This window comes from Pygocentrus nattereri, chromosome 1, assembly GCF_015220715.1.
Source record: "Pygocentrus nattereri isolate fPygNat1 chromosome 1, fPygNat1.pri, whole genome shotgun sequence".
In the NCBI taxonomy this organism is placed as follows: domain Eukaryota; kingdom Metazoa; phylum Chordata; class Actinopteri; order Characiformes; family Serrasalmidae; genus Pygocentrus; species Pygocentrus nattereri.
This window is the reverse complement of record NC_051211.1, coordinates 35,023,134-35,048,637: the sequence shown is the minus strand read 5'-3', so window position 1 is coordinate 35,048,637 and position 25,504 is coordinate 35,023,134. Positions and strand designations below refer to the sequence as shown.

The following is a 25,504-nucleotide window of genomic DNA, read 5'->3' as shown; positions in this document are numbered from 1 at the left end:
AAGAGAAATGGAGTAGGGATAATCCTAAAGGAACAGCTTGTGAAAAGTGTTCTGGATGTAAAGAGAGTGTCAGACAGGATCATGAGCCTGAAGTTGGAGGTTGATAATTTTATAATTTTATATTATAGGTTTATAATTTTGAATGTGGTCAGTTCATATGTACCACAGGTTGGTTGTCAGTTAGAGAAGAAAGAGGAATTTTGGAGTAAGATGGATGAAGTGGTAGATGGTGTCCCTATAGAGGAGAGATTGGTGATTGGTTCAGACTTCAGTGGACATGTTGGTGAAGGGAACAGAGGGGATGAAGAGGTGCTGGGTATGTATGGTGTGAAAGACAGAAATGCGGAAGGTCAGATGGTTGTAGATTTTGCAAAGAGAATGGAAATGGCTGTGGTGAACACGTATTTTCAGAAGAGGGAAGAACACAGGGTGACATACAAGAGTGGAAGGAGGTGCACACAGGTGGATTATATCCTTAGCAGGAGATGCCACCTAAAGGAGATTGGAGATTGTAAAGTGGTACCAGGGGAACGTGTAACAAGGCAGCATAGGGTGGTTGTCTGTAGAATGAGATTAGAAACAAAGAAGAGGAAGAGAGTGAAGACAGAGCCAAAGATTAGATGGTGGAAGCTGAAGGAGGAGGATGGTTGCAGGCAGTTCAGGGAAAATTTGCAACAGGCCCTTGGGGGCAGTGAGGAGCTATCTGAGGACTGGGAAACTACAGCTAAGGTGGTGAGAGAAACTGGCTAAAATGTTTTGGGTGTTTCGTCTGGTCAGAGGAAAGAAGACAAGGAAAGTTGGTGGTGGAATGAGGAAGTCCAGGAGAGTATTCAGAAGAAGAATGCAGCTAAGAAAAAGTGGGATAACCAGAGAGATGAAGGAAGTAGGCAGGAGTACTGTGAGGCTAGACGCGTAGCGAAAAGAATGGTGGCAAAGGCAAAGGCTCAGGCCTATGATGAGCTGTATGAGAGGCTGGACAGTGAAGAAGGAGTAAAGGACTTGTATCGTTTGGCTAAACAGGGAGATAGAGCTGGAAAGGATGTACAGCAGGTTAGGCTGATAAAGGATAGAGAGGAAAATGTACTAGTGAGTGAACAGAGAGTGTTGAGTAGATGGAAGGAGTACTTTGAAGAACTAATGAATGAGGAAACCGAGAGAGAGGAGGACAACGGGGGGAGAGATAGTGGATCAGGAAGTCGAGAGAATTGGTAAGGTGGAAGTGAGGGCAGCTTTAAAAAGGATGAAGAATGCAAAGGCAGTTGGTCCAGATGACATACCTGTGGATGTATGGAGATGTTTAGGAGAGAAGGCAGTGGACTTTTTAACCAGGTTGTTAAACAAAATCCTGGAGAGTGAGAGGATGCCTGATGAGTGGAGAAGCAGTGTACTGGTCCCCATTTTTAAAAACAAGGGTGATGTGCAGAGCTGCAGTAACTACAGAGGTATAAAGTTGATGAGCCACACCATGAAGGTATGGGAAAGAGTTGTTGGAGCAAGGCTAAGGCGAGAGGTTCAGATCAGTGAGCAGCAGTTTGGAAATTTGCAGTTTGGCAATTTGCAGATTTCCTCCAGGTGCTCTGGTTTCGCCCTACAGTCCGAAGACATACAGTCAGGCCAGTTGGACATGGTAAATTGAACCCAGGTGTGTGTGTGATTGTATACGTCTGTGTGTCCGTGCTATGGACTGGTGACCTGCCCAGGGTGTTTCCTGCGTTTTACCCGATGACTGCTGGAAGATGAGATACTTACAGAGAAATTTTCATGATAAACAATGTCACATTTTCAGACATCTGATCACAGAAAAGAACTAGTAGTGCCCACATTCAAACCTCTTATTCTCCAGGGCATACTTCAGGTTTTCTATCTGAATTTACATGACCAAATCGTAAGGCAAATTATTCAGTAACTGCATGAAATAAATGCAAATTTTTATTTTATTTATTTGTTTTTTTTTTTGTAAAAGATCCCATCAGATTAACAGAGCATGTGTTTTATGATCATATGCAAAGAGTTATTGTTATCTCTTTGTGTTATTTTGTGAAAATAATTTTTACAGAACAGATCACTGAAGAGACGTCACCTGTTCATAGTTTATAGTCCAGATTTGTGGAAAAATGACTGGCACAGAGGTAAAATAACAATTCACCATTCCGGTTTTGATCGGGCAGGCCGTTCTTCCCAGTGACACCTCTCCAGGTCTCCCAGTCATTGTCAACATGAGCATTGAAGTCTCCCAGTAAGACTATTGAGTCTGTAGGTGGGACTCTTTTTAGAACCCCGCCCACTCACTCCAAGAAGGCCGAATACTCTGACCTGTTGTTTGGTGCATAATCAGAGACACAGAGTTTTCCTCTGTGTGATTCGCATTGAGGCGACCCTCTCTTTCCACTGGGACAAACTCCAACTGCACAGTCACCAACCTGGGACTTGTGAGTATCCTCAAACACCCATCCTCTCATCCTGTGCAACCCCTGAGTAGGAGAGGGACCAATACCTATCCAGGAGATTAGTTCCAGCGCTGACACTGTGGGTGGAGGTGAGCCCAACTATATCTAGTTGGTACCTCTCAACCTCCTGCACAAGCTCCGGCTCCTTCCCTCGCAGTGAGGTTACATTCCACGTACCAAGAGCCAGTTTCTGCCGCAGGGGCCTAGGCCACCAAGAGCCTCCCTGAAATCTCCCATTGCCTATACGGCACTGCACTGCTCCCCCATGCTGGACCTTGCAGGTGGTAGGCCCACATGGTTTCCCTACGTTGCCTCTTCGGGCTGCCCGGCCACCAGGCGCTCTCCGAGGAATGCTACCCCCAGGCCTGGCTCCAGGGGTAATCCTGGTGACCCTCTCCTGGGCAGGGTACATGATTGTTTGTGTCCGTTGTGCATGTAGTTTCTGAATGATTTTTAAATTATGTAAAATGATAAAACAGCGCTGATTATAACGAAAGAAAAGAGCACAGCAATGGAGCCACCTAACTCTTGATATAAGAATATCATGTTTTCTCAAGAAGTATAAGATCAAGAAGTGTATTATAAATTGATAAATTAATAATACAAAGTAACACACATTTAAATATGTCAAGCAAGCATGTGAGGTAAAACAATACACAACATGATCCAAGACTTCAGCCACTGAATTCTTATGGAATGAAGGAAAAGGCCTTTGCTTTATTGAGCATCAAATGGCAAAATGGTTTGCGATCAACCACAATGAAAAAAAAAACATTCCAAAACATCCCTTTTTATTCCCTTCTGGGGTGATGAGGTAATCTCCCTACATCAGGTACACAGTTCCATACCATTTTAATCCCCATTATGTCCTTACACCTTTTTGGTAACCTTTAAAAACAAATGCATGTGATGTCTTAGGGCATCTCACACAACCCTCCATATACATACAAGAGTGAACCTCAGCTATAACTTAAACCGTTATCTGGGACAGCTCCCTTCTGTTGGATCAGAAACTCTTTTCCCTTTAGAGAGTCTACTGCATGCAATCAATAGCCTGCTGCCCTATATTACCTTATTAGGAGGGGTCTCTAGTCAGCCAATGTTTAGTTTATTAATTACCAACCAATTATATTTTTATTCAGTATTTCCCATCAGTTCCAAGTTGTCACACAGTGAGAAAAAATAAATTCTGTATTGAAAAGAAATTATGTATCAAGATGCATCGATAATCATTTCATAATCGCATCGCAGCCCTCTGAATTGTAATTGAATCTAATCGTGAGGAGTTGTGTTTACTTGTGAGTACACAGCTAGCTGGTCAGGAAGGAAATATTGAATAGTTGTCATAATTGTCATAGTTGCCTTCCAAGTTTGTATGACTTTATGAATGCTGAAAGATGTCTTTCTGAGGATAATAAATGCATATCTTTACCAGTTTCTGGGTGTACGTTCTGCTACAGTGTTGCAAAAAATTCTTAGTGCAAAAGCTACAACTAATATATAGGGTAGTGAATAAAAGTACTTAAATGAACCTTCAAAAAATATAGAGGTAGTACATGGTGGCTTAGAAAATAAATAAATAAAAGTAAATAAATAAATAAAAGAGAGGGAGAACTAATTTCAATAGTTTTCAGTGATTTTAGTCTTAGTAATTAGTTCTAATTTACAATAAGGGAACATAAGGGAGCCATTATAATGTCAAAAAAGGACACTAAAGTGTCAAAAGTGATTAATCCTGTTGATGTGGTACAGAAGAATAATCCTTTAATGAAAGGCATTACAAAGGTATCAGAGAAATGGCATAAGCGTTGGCCTGACATTGAACAACCTTGGCCAGTGGAGGGGACCCTTAACCCAGATGTATCCAAGTTCCAAAAGTAAGAAGGAAATGGTATGTTTGGAAACTAAGGATGAATTGAGAATCAGGAGAATGGAATTTGGAGATAAAATATGAAGGAAAGAGGATTCAGGAGATGATGGTTCTAATGAAAGTGAAAATGGATGTCTCGAAGGTCACACAAGGGAATAAAGCGGCTGATGAAGCTGCAAAAGCAGTCACAGGAGCAGACAAATTGGGTGAAGTTTTTCTGGTCACTCATGAAGTGAACTTAGAAGATAAAATTATTGTCAGGGATTTGATTTTAATGCAGAAAGCTGCTCCTGCAATGGATAAGCAATTGTGGCTAGACTGAGGCGCTACCCAAGTTTCTATTGGTCTTTGGAGAAATCATGAGGGGCTGATAATAGCACCTTCAGACCTGTTAGGTCTGATCATTCAGGAGGCATTTTTGTTAGCACATGTTGCAAGAGGGGAAGTTAGGAGAAAGATTACAAAGGAGTATTGTTTTTGGGCACCATGCTTGCTTGAACAGATTGATTGTCATAGGCAGGTGCACAATCTATCTGAAAAATAATGTTCGGAGGGGTGTGATGGTTCCTCCTGATTACATTTCAACTCCGAGGGGTCCTATGTGTGAATTAGTTGTGGACTTTCTTGACATGATGAAACCAGTTGAAGGTAAGAGGTACATGTTAGTGTCACGATTAGCCCCTCCCAGTCCTGTCCATGTGCTCGTGTTTTGGTTTTGTAACTCCGCCCCTGATTGTTTTCACCTGTCCCTTGTTGTTACGTGTATTTAAGCCCTGTGTTTGCCCCTTGCGTTTGCCAGTCATTGTATCGTTGTTTCATTGTACCTGGTCTTTGTTTGTGTGGATTCTAGTCTTTGTTATGTCATACCCTAACTCTGTACGCATCGGCTTTATGAACCTGGACTGTTCTGACTACAACCCTGGATTTTCCCCTAATAAATCTCGCTTATCTCAGCGTGTGCGTCCGCCTCCTCGCTCCCCGTTACAGTTAGTTGGGAAAGATTTGTGATGGCACGAGGCCTGTTCAACTAAGCAGATGGACGTTCAGTCTGTTGCCAAGTTTTTGTGTAGAGAAGTCATAAGCAGGTGGGGAGTTCCAGATCGGATACCCTCATATAATGGGAAGGAATTTGTGGATAAGACTGTGAAATTGATTTTGCCAAAATTGGGAATTAAATAGTGTTTTGGAGCAGTCTATCATCTGGAAAGCCAAGGGAGTTGTGAAAAAATGAATGGTGTTTTGAAAAATCACATTGTTAAAATCTGCCAGCATATAGGTCTTAATTGTATAGAGGGCAAACTGGTGAAGAAATACCCGTTTTGATTATCTACTCTTATTATAGTTTTAACATTTATTTCTGTTATTATTTTGTTATTTAGTAGTCTTTTATAATAGAGTAGTATGATTAAAGGGGGGGGGGCGTGGGGATGGGAAAGGTGATTTATAACTTGGAATAATGTGAAGGTATAATATTGTGAATTTCACATTTACTTATGAAGTATTAATCTGCATTTGATGTTTCATTTACATCTGTGCTTTTCCAAAAGATACTGGTTGGTGATTTATTTTCTTAACTTCTAGAACGGTATTGCAGGAAGACCACTGAAAGGGTGGTTGCTTATTCAGCAACCCCCATGTGTTGAAGGGATTCAGACACTCAAAGTTGGACAATAAGAATGGACTGGAAGACTCTGTATAAGGACACTGTGATAAAATGTCTGGATTCAACACATCACAGACACTGCCCTGAGAGTCAACGCTGCCAAGGATGCAGTAAACCCATTCACATGTAGACTCATGCATGACATGTATGTCAAACTGGGGACCTTCCAGGCCAAAGTGCTACAGAAGTGAACGTTCACCTCTTTTAATGCTCTGAATTTAAAGTGTTCATTAAGGCCTTGCTAATTAGCTGATGAGATGAATCAGGTGTGTTTAATAAGGTAGTTTTCTTAAGTCTGTTTTGGCCTGCCAGGACTGTAACCTGACACATGTGCTCTAAGTTCATAGTAAAGCCATACTCATTTAAAAGTACTGTTGCTTCAGTGAAATAATAACTCAAGTAGATGTAAAAGTAGGCTAGCAAAAAGCAACTTGAGTGGAAATAAGAAAGTATAAGGTCAAAACTCTCCACCACAAAGTTCCCCTATAGAACTGCAGAGCAACATTCAGCATCTGTCAGCATAGGAGCTAAAGTTTGTTATGCGCTGTTCCTCTCTTTTTGTTCTAAAATAAAATGCCAATGACTTTCTGTGCGCGAGCTTTTAGAGGCTTCAGATGTTTAGTTCATACACTCACCGGCCACTTTAATAGGTACTGTTCAATTGCTTGTTAACACAAATTGCTTATCAGCCAATCACATGGCCGCAACTCAATGCATTTAGGCATGTAGAGGTGGTCAAGACAACTTGCTGAAGTGCAGACTGAGCATCAGAATGGGGAAGAAAGGTGATTTAAGTGACTTTGAACGTGGTATGGTTGTTGGTGCCAGACGGGCTGGTCTGAGTATTTCAGAAACTACGGATCTACTGGGATTTTCATGCACAACCATCTCTAGGGTTTACAGAGAACGGTCCGAAAAAGAGAAAATATCCAGTGAGTGCCTGTTGTGTGGACAAAAATGCCTTGTTGATGTGAGAGGTCAGAGGAGAATGGGCAGACTGGTTCGAGATGATAGAAAGGCAACAGTAACTCAAATAACCACTTGTTACAACCAAGGAATGCAGAATACCATCTCTGAATGCACAAAACGTTGAACCTTGAAGAAGATGGGCTACAGCAGCAGAAGACCACACTGGGTGCCACTCCTGTCAGCTAAGAACTGGAAACTGAGACTACAATTCGCACAGGCTCACTGAAATTGGACGATAGAAGATGGAAAAATGTTGCCTGGTCTGACGAGTCTCGATTTCAGCTGCAACATTCAGATGGTAGGGTCATGAACAACATGAAAGCATGGATCCATCCTGCGTTGTATCAACGGTTCAGGCTGGTGTTGGTGGTGTAATGGTGTGGGGGATATTTTCTTGCCACACTTTGGGCCCCTTAGTACCACTTGAGCATCGTTTAAATGCCACAGCCTAACTAAGTATTGTTGCTAACCATGTCCATCCCTTTATGACCACAGTGTACCCATCTTCTGATGGCTACTTCCAGCAGAAAATTGCACCATGTCACAAGGCTCATATAATCTCAAACTGGTTTCTTGAATATGATAATGAGTTCACTGTACTCCAGTGGCCTCCACAGTCACCAGATTTCAATCCAATAGAGCACCTTTGAAAGTGGTGAGACGGGAGATTCGCATCATAGATGTGCAGCCGACAAATCTGCAGCAACTGCGTGATGCTATCATGTCAATATGGACCAAAATCTCTGAGCAATATTTCCAACACCTTGTTGAAAGTATGCCATGAAGAATTAAGGCAGTTCTGATGGCAAAAGGGGGTCCAACCTTTTACCTTGTACCTAATAAAGTGGCCGGTGAGTGTATGTCCAATACTGTGAACAATTCTGACATTTGTTTTGTATCAAACCACTATGAACACAGCTGGTTGGCCCTGTACACTCGCATTGTGCAGGGCCCTCATGTCACAGCTGCTTCTTGTTTAGAAGAGTATGAAGTGGAACTGTCTATCTGGTTAAACAACAATCAGCCAAAATTATGTTCTCTCCAAGGTTGTTGTTGGCAAATAACAGTAACATTTAACAAATAAAAGCTTCCATGTTGTACAGTGCATCTTTCTCTAGTCTGTGAGAGTGAAAAACAACTATGTATTGTGTTTGATGAACACCAATGGGCAACAGTGTTTACAACTTGTGGCTCTGAAAGATAACCATGTCAAGCATGTATGTGTTTATATGAAAGGAAACTCGTGTTTTGCAGCAGCAGCCTCTGTGGAAATCAGTCCAGTATATACAGGATATGGGCATGATGGCATATTCCTCATAGGAGCACATCATTAGTTGTTGATTAGATGGGCATACTGGGCAGTATGACTGCACATCTCTCATTAAATAGAAAATGGCCTGATAGAAAACTAGAACACCAGACAAGCCATTGCAGTGTTTGCGCTGATACGCATACTAAGGTGTAGAAGTTGCAGCCATTTAAAAACATTCTATTTTAAAACACCAGACATATCCAGAATTGATTGTACAACCCCTATTCCAATGAAGTTGGGACGTTGTATAAAACAAATAAAAACAGAATATAATAATTTGCAAATCCTTTTCAACCTATATTCAATTGAATACACTACAAAGACAAGATATTTAATATTCAAATGGATAAACTTTATCGTTTTTTGCAAATATTCACTCAATTTGAAATTGATGCCTGCAACATGTTCCAAAGAAGTTGGGACAAGGGCAAGAAAAGACTGGGAAAGTTGAGGAATGCTCAAAAAACACTTGTTTGGAACCTTCCACAGGTGAACAGTTTAATTGGAAACAGGTGAATGTCATGATTGGGTATAAAGGGAGCATCCCTGGAAGGCTCAGCTGTTCACAAGCAAGGATGGGGCGAGGTTCACCACTTTGTGAACAACTGCATGAGCAAATAGTCCAACAGTTTAAGAACAATTTTTCTCAATGTGCAATTGCAAGCAATTTAGGGATTTCATCATCTACAGTCCATAATATCATCAAAAGATTCAGAGAATCTGGAGAAATCTCTGCAAGTAAGCGGCAAGGCAGAAAACCAACATTGAATGCCCGTGACCTTCAATCCCTCAGGCGGCATTGCATTAAAAACCGACATCATTCAGTAACGGATATTATCACATGGGCTCAGGAACACTTCAGAAAACCACTGTCAGTGAACACAGCTCGTCACTCTTTCTACAAGTGCAAGTTTAAACTCTGCCATGCAAAGCGAAAGCCATATATCAACAATGCCCAGAAACGCCGCCGGCTTCTCTGGGCCCGAGCTCATCTGAGATGGACTGATGCAAAGTAGAAAAGTGTCTTGAGTCCACATTTCAGATTGTTTTTGGAAATCATGGACGTCGTGTCCTCCAGGCCAAAGAGGAAAAGGATGTCTGGATTGTTATCAGCGCAAAGTTCAAAAGCCAGCATCTCTGATGGTGTCGGGGTGTGTTAGTGCCCATGGCATGGGTAACTTGCACATCTGTGAAGCCACCATTAATGCTGAAAGGTACATACAGGTTTTGGAGCAACATATGCTGCCATCCAAGCAACGTCTTTTTCAGGTACGTCCTGCTTATTTCAGCAAGACAATGCCAAGCCACATTCTGCACCTGTTACAACAGCGTGGCTTCGTAGTAAAAGAGTACGGGTACTAGACTGGCCTGCAGTCCAGACCTGTCTCCCATTGAAATGTGTGGCACATTATGAAGCGCAAAATATGACAACAAAGGGCCCAATCTCTCAACATAGGGCCCAAAAATGTTTTAAACAATAATTTGACCAACTTTCCATATACATATTGTTAATTTGTACATATAGTTGAATTGTTATGATGCAAATAAAGCTTTTTCAGAATAGTCTGAGATGAAATGCTCCATTCAAGAGAAAGGTATCATACAGAATTGTGTATAACAGTAATGATAGGAATCAGATATCTTAAGCATTTAATGCCTCTAAAATGTAAACCACAGAAAGTTATTACATGGTACATAATGGTAACTAACACACTGCCTTCTGCCTGAAGCATTGCTTTATTATAGTTTGCGATACAATTTTATCCTAAAATTTTTTTATAACTATTTTTTAGTTATAAACCCAATTCCAAAAAGTTGAAACAGTAGGTAAAAATGCAAATAAAATGTCATGTGTGGAGAGCAGTGATGCTGGATTTAAGCATGAACATACTTTAATAAACAAAAAATAAACTAGAACAAACACTGAGAATGATAACAAAAGGCAAACTACAAGGATTTTAACCAAGAAAAAACATTGAACAAACCAAACACAGGGCAGACACTTAAACATTACATGTAACAACGCAGACAACCAAGGACTGAAACAATGGGCATTGGGGAAACTGACATAAAAACAGAAAACACTTGGGGTTTGTATGGTCATGGCAGAGAAGTACATGCAGGGTGGAAGACATGTTTTACCACTATTTTACTATGATCAGAATTGCACATAAAACTCAGAAGACTTGGCAGGTTGACTGGTTGTTTTGGACAGGATCAAGAATGTCCTGTAAAACAGTAGTTTTACAACCACTGGTAAACCAGAGCAATGAGAAATTCTAATTGTGCAATAAAATATGCTTGCACTTGAAGCTTTGGTGAAAAGTTCTCAGTAGAGACACATCAGAGAAAGAGTGTGTGTGTGTGTGTGTGTGTGTAAGTACTCAGAATTTTCTATTTTCTCCAGGAAACTGACTTTTCGCACACCTGGAACCATGTGCTGAATTGTAGTTTGCATTGGACATTTTAGATTAGATTTTTGTTGATCCTAATATTTGAGTTGCATTTGTTGTTTGGAATTCTTAGTATGTTAAACTTTAATTTTTACATTTTACACACACACACACACACACACACACACACACACACACACACACACACACACACACACACACACACACACACTTTCTAAGCTGCTTCTCTCTCGGGGTTGCGGGGGCTGCTGTAGCCTATCCCAGCTGTCATTAGGTGGAAGGCAGGATACACCCTGGTCAGGTCACCAGTCCAACGCAGGGCAAACAGATATACACACACATTCACTCACACTCACACCTAGGGGCAATTTAGCATGTGCATTTTATACATATGAAACATAAAATTATCTGAACAAAAGACAATAAGTTAGCACAACTTTTGTTGTTAATGCAAATTTTGAAATTCTTATACATAGGAAAGATAAACAAATCTGAACAAAAGCTAGTTAGTTAGCACAACTATAGGTGGTTTTCTTTAAAACCTAACAGTTTAAGTTGGCCTCAAAACTCAAAAATGTTGTGCAGTAAGTTGCTCTGAAATTGTGAGTTTTCTTAACTTTTTCATTTTTACAGTGCAGCAATCTATGACACGTTGTGAGCTGGTTAAAGCACAGAGCAATGTGTCATACATGGTGATACAGCAATATGTTCCTTTAAAACAGAACCATTTACAGCAGAACATAACAAGGGGAGCTTACATTCTAAAGAATACATACAGTGCACATTACACCTTGACATATTTAGTTCAGCAGAAAAAAAATCGGGCCTTATAGGTTTTACTCAATCCATTTTGCCCATAACTGGTTAAAATTTTGCATATTAATGGAGGCAGAGAGCTTTTGCATTATACCATGTATTATATCTTTCCATTCATTCACAGTAGGTGGCTCTGGATTTAACCACTTTCTAGTGATAGTCTTTTTACAAGCTACAAAAGTATGAGAGCCAATTTCTTATCCTGCTGTTCCACATCCAAAAGGAATGTGACTCAAATACATAGAATCACATTTGAAAGGTATAACCTTTATATATATATATATATATATATATATATATATATATATATATATATATATATATATACTGCTCAAAAAAATAAAGGGAACACTTAAACAACATAATATAACTCCAAGTAAATCAAACTTCTGTGAAATCAAACTGTCCACTTAGGAAGCAACACTGATTGACAATCAATTTCACATGCTGTTGTGCAAATGGAACAGACAACAGGTGGAAATTATTGGCAATTAGCAAGACACACTCAATAAAGGAGTGGTTCTGCAGGTGGGGACCACAGACCACTTCTCAGTACCTTTCTGCTTTCTGGCTGATGTTTTAGTCACTTTTGAATATTGGTGGTGCTTTCACACTCGTGGTAGCATGAGACGGACTCTACAACCCACACACCTGAGGGTAGTGCAGTTCATCCAGGATGGCACATCAATGCGAGCTGTGGCAAGAAGGTTTGCTGTGTCTGTCAGCGTAGTGTCCAGAGGCTGGAGGCGCTACCAGGAGACAGGCCAGTACACCAAGAGACGTGGAGGAGGCCATAGGAGGGCAACAACCCAGCAGCAGGACCGCTACCTCCGCCTTTGTGCAATTAGGAACAGGAGGAGCACTGCCAGAGCCCTGCAGAATGACCTCCAGTAGGCCACAAATGTGCATGAGTCTGCACAAACGGTTAGAAACCGACTCCATGAGGATGGTATGAGGGCCCGACATCCACAGATGGGGTTGTGCTCACAGCCCAACACCGTGCAGGACGCTTGGTATTTGCCAGAGAACACCAGGATTGGCAAATTGGCCACTGGCACCCTGTGCTCTTCACAGATGAAAGCAGGTTCACACTGAGCACATGTGACAGACGTGACAGAGTCTGGAGACGCCGTGGAGATTGATCTGCTGCCTGCAACATCCTTCAGCATGACTGGTTAGGCAGTGGGTCAGTAATGGTGTGGGGTGGCATTTCTTTGGAGGGCCGCACAGCCCTCCATGTGCTTGCCAGAGGTAGCCTGACTGCCATTAGGTACCGAGATGAGATCCTCAGACCCCTTGTGAGACCATATGCTGGTGCAGTTGGCCCTGGGTTCCTCCTAATGCAGGACAATGCTAGACCTCATGTGGCTGGAGTGTGTCAGCAGTTCCTGCAAGATGAAGGCATTGAAGCTATGGACTGGCCCGCCCGTTCCCCAGACCTGAATCCGATTGAGCACATCTGGGACATCATGTCTCGCTCCATCCACCAACGCCACGTTGCACCACAGACTGTCCAGGAGTTGGTGGATGCTTTAGTCCAGGTCTGGGAGGAGATCACTCAGGAGACCATCCGCCACCTCATCAGGAGCATGCCCAGGCATTATAGGGAGGTCATACAGGCACGTGGAGGCCACACACAATACTGAGCCTCATTTTGACTTTTTTTAAGGACATTACATCAAAGTTGGATCAGCCTGCAGTGTGTTTTTCCACTTTAATTTTGTGTGTGACTCCAAATCCAGGCCTCCATTGGTTAATAAATTTGATTTCCATTGATGATTTTTGTGTGATTTTGTTGTCAGCACATTCAACTTTGTACAGAACAAAGTATTCAATGAGAATATTTCATTCATTCAGATCTAGGATGTGTTATTTGAGTGTTCCCTTTATTTTTTTATATTTATATATATATGTGTGTATATAAAGCTTTTTATGTTTTTTAGGGTTTTTATGTATCTCCTTCCAGAAGGGAGAAAGAGCATAATTTTCCCCACAGTATCTCCAGCATCCTGTGCCAATACCTGAATGTTGTTTTTGCAATGTTGTGACAAAAAGTGCATAGAAAAGGCAGAAGGATGCTTTATGGTATATTCTAATGTTAGTGATGCATTGAAATCAAAATTCTTGGCCACACCCAAAATTCAGGGCACACTCAGCCAAAACTCTAAACCAAAACCAAAAGAATAAAGTCATTTACATCCTTTATATTTGCTGTTTAATTCATGCTCCTGAATTAACATAATGATGCTGATGATGCTTTAATGGCAATAATCACCATGTTGGGACAAGATAACTGAGAAAACTAGAGGACTAATTTAATTTTAAACAGCCAGAAAAATGATATTGAAAGTTGTAAAATTATGAAAATTTATTATTTTATTATTTCCCAAAGGCATCAAAAGCTGTATAGTATTTACTGGCTCTGTATAATGCACGCTGCTAGTGTGTGTACACCACTAAGTTACCAGATCTAACATTTAAACAAAGCGTCCTTTTTTGGCTTCCTGTCACCAGCCACATACTAAACATCAAATTACATTTTGCTCAGCGTCCCAACTGTTTTGGAAATGAGTTTGCATCTTTTTATAGCCATCTATATAAATCTTAAATTGAATTCTGGCAGCAACAGAGCTGAATCCACCCTGCCACCTTTTTTTGTTTGTTTGTTTATTTACACACGTGAAAATAACTTTAACTACAATGACTGTTTGGTTTAACTCTGCTGAGTAAATTATGTGTTTACATAACATTGCTGTACTTTTCATATTTTCCCTTAACAAAAACAAGGCAGCATTGGGAGTTTGAGTAAGGTTATTTAGTATCGAACAGAACATAAGTGATGAGTACAAACTGAGTAAATGAATAAAGTACAGTCTAGGACAATAGAACAATGTTAGGTGTTATGGTAATATGGAAAATACCACTTCTAACCTGGGAAAAGGGAACTGGCATGACATTTCCCATAGTAACAGTACTCACCACTGTTATTTCAGATCACTTCAGAAACCCCTGAAAGAAGAACGTTCCTTGTCTGAAAACTCAGAGTGAATGTATTATGTCTCATGATTGGCCACTTCCTGTCCTGTCCACGTGCTCGTGTTGTTTACTTCCCAGCTGTGCTTCTGTTTTGGTTTTAAGTCCTGCCCTCTTGTTTCATGGCTCCAGCCCTGATTGTCTCCACCTGTCCCTCGTTCTCCTGGTTTGTATTTAAACCCTGTGTTTGCCCCTTGTGTTTGCTGGTCTTTGTTTGATATGTTTGATTGTGTTGGATGTATTGTATTCTCGTGGTGTATGGTTCTTGTTTGAGGTTCTGTGTTTATTTTGCCATGTCTGTCCCTCCTGCTTTTCCCGTAACTGCTTTCTGAAACTGGACCGTTTTGACCATGACCCTGGATTTGACCTTAATAAAAGTCGCTTATCTCCGCATATGCTTCTGTCTCCTCGCTCCGCGTTACAATGTGTTTATCTAAAGGAATGTCCACAATTATTGCCTTTATAAGGACCAATTGCTTTATTAACTGTAGATTACAAAACCGTGTTCCTACACTCTCAGAAAAACGGTACAACACTGTCACTGGGGCAGCACCCTTCTCATCACTGGGGTGGTACCCTCAGGGGTACATCTCAGTACTGTTGGTCAGGGAACATAACTGTACCATAATCCACTGAAATTATATTTTCTAATATATACTGACTCCACACACACTGTCTCGCCTCCAGGCTTTTTATTAAATGGTTCTGTTTTAAAGCATTAGTTTATAAAAGATACAAAAATCTACTTTTCCACAAGGAAAAACGTATTTAAGGTACACAATTGGACCTTAAAACCACTGTTGTACCTTTGAGGGAACGTTTAAAATGTTTGTACCTTGATGAGCGAATCATGTACCTGCATGGTACCTTTATTTCTAACAGTGTAGTTAATGCCAAAAGATTAAAACAGGCCTGTCTGAAATAAATAATGAAACTTTTTATGGCTAAAAGATATATGAGCTCTAAAAGCAGACGTGTTCTAGAGCTTATAGATTATGGAGTTTTTTGGATTTGGATGGTATTATATTGTTTTTAGATCTCTACAAACTTTAGGACAGTTTAAAAGGCTTTGGTGCAAATTTCATTAATGTAGTTTTAATGTTTTATAATGATATTAACCATTCGGTTATCCTTCTGCTTGGTAATGCAAATAGATTTCACATTAAAAGTGGAGTACAACTGGATATCACTCTTTCTTGTTGATATTTGGAAGGGATTATAGAACATTTCATTAATCCTGATAAAAAATAAATTTGCTTTAAAAATTGGCTTAATAAAGGCACATATTACAGGAATCTTTCCTGTTGTTCATAAGGAATGTAATTCTGTTATAAAAGCAATTATTCAGCTTATGAAGAATCACTTGTTATATGAAAATGCATCTATCAAATGTATGATAGATGATAGGAAGCTCTATTTTGGTTTAATTGACATATTGTTGTTTGACACTAAAAGACTGGTTAACGGGAGTGAAGAAAAGACTACAGGCCTGAGCAGTTTGACATGAGCGTATGGGCTCGGGTGACTGACAATTCAGCTGAAGCATGCCATCTGCCCCTGAGAATGGGGATTGAGTTCTGTGTATGCTATCCTTGTGAGGACTAGCGTGGGACGAGTGTTTGGCTAAAGCACATGCTGCGCCGGCCACCCTCCTGACTGACTCTTTAAGTCACCCAGGACAGGATGTCCATTACCAACTATTCCAAATGTATCATTGCCATCCTATTTGGATTGTGTACTGACATATTACTACTAGCTTCCTGTAATATCATACAATATATTGATCTTTTTCCCTTTTTAGCAGACTTGGGAAAGTAGATGTATTTGGGAGGAATGATGTAAGCAGTAGTAAACAGTATTTATCTACAGAACCATTTATCTACAGAACCATTTATCTACAGAAACATTTATCCAATAATCACTTGATAGCTACTATAAGCATATAGAAACACAGAAGATGTATGGTTCGTGACTATTTGTCGCGAAAGGGGGGAATGATGTAAATTAAAGATTCTCAAAATTAAAATGCCATGTATTATACAGGATAGATCATAAATAAGGCCTAAGCACATTGGAGCAATTGCCCTAAAATAAACATCCTCAGTAGGGCGTAAGAGAGAAGACAGACACTTTATAGGGAGCGTGTGAACTTGTGAACTTCTCAAGGCTAAAAACCAAGATGGAAAAGTACCAGCATATGCCTGGCACAATGTTTTTAAAAAAAAAAAATTATTCAGACTAGGCTTGGAGATAATGGTTTACACAAGACCCTATATGATAGACATATGAAGGTCAATTTGGATATAATGGTGGTTTTGTGAAATCAGGAGATGACAAAAAGAGGTGGGGCGATGTCACTCCACCTTCACCGAGGGTATAAAACATGTGTACAAACTCTGCATATTTGTGGGTGTCGTCCGAAGGCCTTTGGAATACATTCTCCATGCTCAAAAGGAATAAAGAACCTGCACTTCTGAATTCTGAAGAGTCTTCTCGTATTTCTTAGTTTGTTCGATTCTTTTTATTTTCTTTCAACAAACAATTGAATTCGTTTTATTTTACAAACCATAAATAGTACTTAGGCTTGGTGGTCAAACAAGTGTCGAGCCACGACACCTGTCTGAAATAAATAAACTTTTTATGGCTTTATGGCTAAAAGATATATGAGCTCTAAAAGCAGACGTGTTCTAGAGCTTATAGATTATGGAGTTTTTTGGATTTGGATGCTATTATATTGTTTTTAGATCTCTACAAACTTTAGGACAGTTTAAAAGGCTTTGGTGCAAATTTCATTAATGTAGTTTTAATGTTTTATAATGATATTAACCATTTGGTTATCCTTCTGCTTGGTAATGCAAATAGATTTCACATTAAAAGTGGAGTACAACTGGATATCACTCTTTCTTGTTGATATTTGGAAGGGATTATAGAACATTTCATTAATCCTGATAAAAAATAAATTTGCTTTAAAAATTGCCGTAATAAAGGCACATATTACAGGAATCTTTCCTGTTGTTCATAAGGAATGTAATTCTGTTATAAAAGCAATTATTCAGCTTATGAAGAATCACTTGTTATATGAAAATGTGAGGGATGAGTACCAGTTTAAGTGGAAAGTGTAAGTAGACCTACTCATCATCTAAAATGGAGTAATTATTCAATAGGAAATGTTTTTCACTTAAGAAAACATTACAAATTCTTATGGAATGCTTTAAACATAGATAAAAATGGGAAAATATCTCTATTTTACTCCATAAAGTTTGCTATTCGAATTTATGATGTCATGACTACCTCAACCTCATCCCTTTTTCTGCTTTTCTTTTGTTTCTCTCTTACCTTTGTAACTTGTATATAATTTATGTCCATGTTTTATAGCATTCATCACCTACACAAGCCACAGACGGTCTAACTACATCCCAACATATTCAAATAATTGCACAAGAAATCAATGACATTTCAGTTCTAACCTGTTTGTAACCTTCTGCACCAGTGAGTTAGAGTTGGTTTATATACTTTCCTGTGTTAAGGTCAATGTCCGTATGCTGAAGTTTCAGTGCCCGTATCCTAACATATCCTATTGGGTAGCACAAGCTGATTTGTCACACCCTCTGTTTGGCCTGTTGACTGTGATCATAAAAAAAGCTACAGTTACTCTGTATTGTACAGTTATATCTGCTATTCTGGGTTATAACCTGCTATTCTGAGTTAGACCATCCTATTTGGAGCACAGCTCCAAACAGCATTGCAAAACTCAAGTTGTTGTTGAGAAGTCTGTTTATTTTGGACGTTGGGTTCCATGTGTACTATGTGTAGATAAAAGGATCAGATCTAGGTTTGATCCACACTGATCCACATTTCAAGTGGATAAGAATTTGTGTAAATGTTGAAACTCTTACTTATTTCATTTTAAATTGAAATTCAATTCTCAGAACACATTCAATTTATTTTTTGCTCCTTTTAAATAGTGATCCGACCTTGGGTGTGTGAAAGGCACTATATATAAGTCTAACTTATTATTAATCAGGTATCCTCAACAAACAAAGGCATCCATAGCCAAATAATTTAGTGTGTATGAATTTTAGGTTTTACATCAGAAAAAGTAATTCTCTGTCAAGCATGTAGATGATTTATATTTGCTATATATAAAACTACAGTTTAGGTTAAAAGGTAAACATTTCATAGCATTGAGAAAATACATAAAGCACTGAGTTTTTAACAAGTCAAGCACAAAAAGTTCTAAAGTCTACAGGACCTCTTAAAGTGAAGTCTGTTTGCATAGATTTGTATTAGACCAATCAGAAAGCATTTAACAGAACACAACCCAATTTGTTGGTAAGAACAAACAGGTAACAACCTGTTGTTAGGGGTTAAGTTCCTATGAGGAGTTTGTCCAGCCTGCAGGAATACATAGTCAAGTAATACAATTAACACTTTAACCAATCAAGAGGAAAATTTTAATAAACTATAGTCTTTATTTTCTGTTGCTGACACTGTACCAGGTCTAATAAAATGCGTGTATAATCAAAGCCTAATCTGATCTGGCATTCCAAACTTTCTAAATTCTAAATTATTACTCAGTCGTTCCATTATTTAAATATATATTGTACGTTAGTTTTAGCAGCTTTGCTGCCATTTTGCCAAATTATGCCAATTTTTACTTTCAAGATTAACTTGTGTTGGTATTACTAAATACAGGTGACTTTATATTTCTGTAAAAACCAAACAAATAAATTTACAAACAAATAAAATAAATAAATACAAAATAAAAACTTGGAATCTTGTGGGGAAACTCTTAAATGAAAAGACAGCCTTCTAGGCAAAACGCTATTTAACTGTTAGTAGACATCTCAGAAAATGGTCATTGGGTCAGTGAGCCAACGGTGGCCTGATATCCTCTACCTGGAGCTGTAATACCACCACAGCTAACCAGGGAGCAGAGCATGCCCTGGGAAACAACAGTGTAGGTACCAGCATACCAGCATCCAAAACATCAAACATGATGGTATTGTTGGTGATCAGCTATGCTGATCTATGCTGGTTTTTGGATGCCAGTGAACCAGCATGACCATGGTATGTGGCCAGTTAAAGTAGCATCAGACCCGAATTAGACTGCCTTAAACCAGCTTAGACCAGCATGGAATTCATCGTATCTCAGTCCGTATTCTCTGGGTTTGTCTGTGCACCCTGTTAAAGTAGGTTAGTATCACCAAGCATGTTTTCCAAACCACTTTTTTTTCACAAAACAAGAATGCAACAACAAATTAATTTTTCTTGTAAAATTTATTGTTCTGAAAGAAAAAGGCCACTTTGGCTACATGTCTTAAGGATATTGTAAAGGAATGTGTTTACATTCTGGTCACTTTTTCTATATGAATATTACTTAAACACGGTTTGTGACCTGACAAGGATGGGTTACACTTTTTTCCACTTTCTTTGTATCATTTAATTTCATTACATTTTGTTTCGAAGAATAGGAGAAGAATGTGGGGGTGCTAATATTTATGAAATATTTATTTTTGTTGACAAAATGCTCATTGTCCTATATTTATATATTTACATATATCTCATATTTTCTGTTAAAGATCAAGCTGGCAAGCAAAACACACTCATTCCTCTCACTCAGTATACATATACATACACACACTCACACATAATATAATAATATATTAATATTTCTCAGCTTTAACAGCTCAGGCATGCTGGACAATAAGAGTAGGAAGTGAGTCTGGATTTTGGACAGAATCTGAAAAGCTCGTACTGGTGGCCAGTTCTAACAAGGGCTTATCTGAGCTGGGGGCCGGTGATATCATCTCCTCCGCAGGATTGAGCTCTCGTTTCCTTGAACTGAGAAAGAGAGAAAACAGCCAAAAAGGGACAGCAAATGTTATTTGATTACATTAACTGCTGTCTACACATGGCATTTACTTGTGTTTTGTAGCACTTTACCTAAAGGCTTGTACATTAATAATTTATTACACTGTTAGTAAATCATGGATTACACACAGCTAATACACGATTTTGACTATTCAGTTTAGTTATTGCGTTAAATGTTGCAAATTATTACAATATTAATGTTATGATTTCTCAGCATAATGTAATTGTTTTGTTAGACTATTCATTGGTATCAGACACTGCTAATGTCTCAGTCTCAATACAATTTACAGTTATTTAAATTTATAACTTTAATCCCCTCCCTATCTTCTGAGGGTCTCTGTCTTTTGTGAAAGCCACTATCAATAATCAATAAATTGATCAATTAATTGACATAAAACCATGAACAGCAACCATGAACACTTAAAATACAAATAATTACATTGAAAACCTCAGAATTGAAAATAATATAGAACTTATAAACAAGTGTATATTTACACCCCAAGTCACTACCAAGTAAGTAAGTACAAGTCCTTCCCAACAAGACGGAAAACTTAAGGTGTGATCCAGAGGTCCAAACCTTACCGTCGACACCAGAGAAAAACTCCTACTGCTGATGCCACGGCGACAATCAAGATCAATACTGTCCCTGCAGCTATTCCATTTTTGGCTAAAGTTTGGGAAAAGAAAAAAGAATAAGGAAACTTTAAGATGGAGTGAGAGAAAAATGTAAAAAGGCTCTTTTTGTAGAAAAACTCTTCTGTCACCACAAAACACAACTACTAATTATTATTTGTTGCAGCAGAAGTGTAATATAAATACATAGTGTTAAATATATATGAGCAATCAAGTAGCCTTTGAACAAGGCACCCAACCCCCAATTTCTCCCCGGGCGCCCGTGGATAGGGTTCCCCACCGCTCTGGGTGAGTGTACTCACTGCCCCCTAATATGTGTGTTCATTAGTTTGCATGTATGTGGGTGTTTCACTGCACAGATGGGTTAAATGCAGAGGTCTAATTTCACAGTGTGCAAACACAGTTGGCTAATGGTTCTCGATCCAAGTAAACTTTTTACAGTAGATTTGTGACTTTAATCTATCTATCTATATATATGTGTGTGTGTGTGTGTGTAAACATTAACCAAAAAACATGCTAGTCAGATTCAGGATAAGTTGTAAAAATATGTGACAGGATAGTAGTGGGTTGGTAGTAGAGACCACTGTATTACATCAAAACACCAGTCTGCCAGTGAGGTAAGTAAACGGAAAATAAAACTGCATTGAGGTAATATATTTCATTCCTGTGGAAATGATTCACACAATGAATCTAGTCAGTTCAAGGCAGCACCTTTTTATAATGCACAGGGAGGGAGTCATCAGTCACCTGAGTGGACAGAAGCTGATGTACTAAAACTACAGATGCACCAAGACTTACTTGGATCTGAAACCGGTGCTTTGCTCTCTCCATCGACTTCTGAAAGAGAGAACAAGAGAGTTGTGAGTAGTGGGTGGGGTGTGTGTTTTGACAGTGAGACACAGCTGTTGTTGGCATGTGTTCGGCATTCTGACACACACACACATCTTTAATTTGGGCTCATTTAAACATCAATCAATCTGTGGTGCATAAATGAAATCTTACAACACAGCTGACAGTTTCAGTTCAGCTGACTTGTTGATGTAATTATTCATGCACCAACTAAAGGTTTTTGAACAAGTAAACTAATTAAACATCATATTTTCCATGCAGAGAATACTGTGTGAGACAGAATTGAGTCTGTGTGTATCAATCTACATTCAAGTACAGCACTGCAATGGAGATGGTGGACAGCTGATGAGTGAACTAGAGGAGAAAAGGAAAGGTAGAGGAGACACAGGCATTTCCCTCCAGCTCATGCACCACATGCGAATCTACCTTCTCTCCTCCTCAGCCTGATACCCAAGTTATTGTTAGCTTAGCCAAAACACCATGTTACCCTACGTTTGCTCCCTCAGACATTAGTTTTCATCATTTACACTTGTTTTAGTAGAGCACCAGTTAATCAACCTATACTGTGGTGTGTGGCACTGTTTGGGTCTATGGCCTGCTCGCTCAGCCGATTAGGCTACAGATCCAAACACCCTGAAACAGGTTTAACTTCGCCTTTCCCTCCCTTCAACGCTAGTTGCTCAACTTCACTCCCTTAGGTCTCATGAATTATCATCTAAACTTATGTCGGTGCTTTAGTTAGCTAGAATCAAACATGTTCTAAGCTAATGCTAACCAGCTCGTCTCTCCTAGGTAGCGGCACTGTTTAATATATAGGAACCATTAGATAGATGGCTTGATATTTATTAAATGATTGGTCTAACAATAAGGGTTTCTGTTGGTTCCTGATGGTTTTGCAATGTGTTTTGGCTGGTGTTATGGTTTGATATCACAATGTAAAAGATCCTAATGGTTTAACAGGTGACTCATTTAATGGCTGGTTTAATGGCTCATTCTAAATGCATTTGATGGTTTCCTAATGGGATCTAGGTGAGTTCTACAGGAAGCGAGCGGTCTCTTTTGGAAACCCTTGAGCCAATTCCCATTAGAAAGCAAAACCATTGGGTTTTAATCCCAGTGGTTACTGATTTTCAGCAAGGTATGGTGTTTTTTTCCTGAAGAGTTACATAGCAATTCCATTCAGTGGTAATATTTGAAGACAGTTTCAATGTACCACATTAAAAGCAAACATCTGAATATCTTCAAGTGATAAGATTATTCATATCTGTTTCTATGTTTACTGAGAGAGTGAGCGAAGGGCAGGGTGAGAAAATCACATGCAGGTGGCAAAATGATGAAGAAGGATGTGGTGGATGGCTGTAGCTTTCAAGTGCTTCTGAGTTACGTAAAAGGTAAATTTCTGGATAATTCAATAATTGAAATATAAACAGTGCCATTCAGAGAGCGTAGATGTGGAACCGTGCATTGTAAAAAAAATAAAATAAAAAAGGCAACACAGATTTCTTTATAGACACAAATGTCATGATGTGTACAATGCAAATACTATTTTGGTACTAATTTGCTATACACAGCACTTAAGTTTGTAAGTAATGGTAGAAATGAACATCAAATTTAACTAAAGGTCTTTACACTATAGAAAGTTTCAGCAACCCGTCATTGTATATTCCATTCATATTATGAACTTTTCAATTTTCTACTTCAAATACTCTCTGTTGACTGGTCTCACACATCAGTACTACATTCCACAGCCCATACGAGGAACGCTTTGTCATATCTCAGCACACTAGTACAGTTCGGTTAATGTGCTTTCTTATAAATGTGTGCATATTAAGTACATTACTGTGGTTTTGAACGTGGCTCAGCCAAACATTTCAGAACTAGAACTGTTGGTTTTAAAATTTATATTTGGATGGGTGGCCACACTGTATGAACTTTACAGGATAAAATACTCCTTAGAACTTCAGTGTGAGTTACCCAAAGCTACCCTTGCTCAACCAGACTACAGGACAGTAAGTAAAAGTTGGGCTACGTCTTCATGCATGCAATATTAATTATACTGCCTTCCTGTTCTCTTCTTTACTCTTTCCTGTACCTAAAATTAAATAAACAACAAAAAAAAAGTACTGAAAAGAGGGAGCAACCTTAAATAACTACGTATGCAGACTTCAAAGTGCCATCTGAACATCCATATAAAAAAAGTTTTTGAAATGTGCAGGATGGCAAAGCTGGTGGATCATGTTCAGTCTTGTGAAATTGAGTCACATGACAGTCATGCGTACATAAACGTATAAAACCTCCACACACCTAAACTTTAAAGGAAATAAGGGCTTGACGTAGTACTGTTCAGAAGCTTGGAATGTTCCCAATAAGATAAATGCCTTTTGGCTGTAGATAAACGTACAAATGAATTATAATACTCTCGTCCTGTGGAAATAGTAGAAAAGTGGAAATCCAAAAAAAAAAAAAAGACAAATGTTAGTTGTTTCTAGAGAGATTTTAGGAAGCTCTAGAATGTTCTAAAATGATAAAACAAACTTTGGAACAGATTCTTGACCAAATCAAGCCTCACTGCTCACTCAGAAAACAGATAACCAAATTAAAGCTCTCTTATATTGGATATATTGTGAGACAGTCTAATGCACTGGAAAAGGCAATTATGCTTGGAACAGCTAAAGGTTAAAAAGGAAGAGGTGGGCCAGCAAAAACATGAGACAATTAGGAATCGTGAACAAGCCATTAAGAAGCCTGAATACCCAAACAGAAGATGGGATATTCTTGAGAAACACTATCCATATAATCGCCAGCAGTCTGGATCAACTGACCCAACTTAATAAATAACAGATTTAAAGAAGGATAATGAATGAAGTTTATAAATGCATAAAATTAACATCTAGAATTTATTATATTTGAAAAAAAGGTAATTAAATCTGGAAGGTAATTTGAAATTTACCTTCAAAATTCTAAATAGATAACTGGGTAAATGACATCACATGCATTATTTTCCTATTAAATATAATAAGGTAACACATTACTGTAGGTCATATTCCTAAGGCTACAGACACATACATGAGCCCTTCATAACAGACCCTTATTACATTATTACATTAGGCGTCATTTGTCAGAAAGGTCGCTTTCGCCAACTTTGATGTGAAGTTGACATTCTATGTCTACTGATGATTTTTTTCTGGACAGTCAGTGCATGTTATATATAAATTTGGGTGTCCCTGGAGGCAGGAACACTAGGACACTAACAACTCTGTTATGTGTGACATGGATTCGGAAACATCACTCAACAATGTAGTACCAACAACATTGACTGGGAAGCTCAGCCACTGTGCTGTGCTTAGCCATACTGTTACTTTCAGTCATCTGATTTTGTTTACACCGAGACCCAAATACAGCTGTGTGCTAGTCATACATAGAAATCTTTCTTTGTGTAATTAACATTACTAGCATCAATCTTAATTTCCATTAGCACCTCTTGCTCCAAGCTAAACATTGTTCATCTAAGCAATTCTGGTGGGTTTTTTTCTGGGTGTGAAAACTGATGATCCTGTTTAAAACAAACAAAAAAGGAATTTATACCATTAAAAAAAACAAAACAAATACCAACACATCAAATAG

General features: G+C 38.9%; 1 protein-coding gene across 6 annotated transcripts in view; it reads right to left on the bottom strand.

Annotated features, from left to right (window-relative positions):
• Window positions 1-19,785: 19,785 nt before the first annotated feature.
• The window catches only part of il15ra (interleukin 15 receptor subunit alpha), a 40,823-nt gene continuing 35,104 nt past the window's right edge, over window positions 19,786-25,504 (bottom strand). For all 6 annotated transcript variants that reach the window (XM_017696937.2, XM_037538729.1, XM_017696934.2 and 3 more), the window contains 3 exons: window positions 21,830-21,868; window positions 20,981-21,065; window positions 19,786-20,368 (listed from right to left, as the gene is read on the bottom strand). In XM_017696937.2, the coding sequence (XP_017552426.1) occupies window positions 20,215-20,368; window positions 20,981-21,065; window positions 21,830-21,868 (278 nt within the window). In that variant the 3' untranslated portion in view covers window positions 19,786-20,214. The remainder of the gene's footprint in view (window positions 20,369-20,980; window positions 21,066-21,829; window positions 21,869-25,504) is intronic.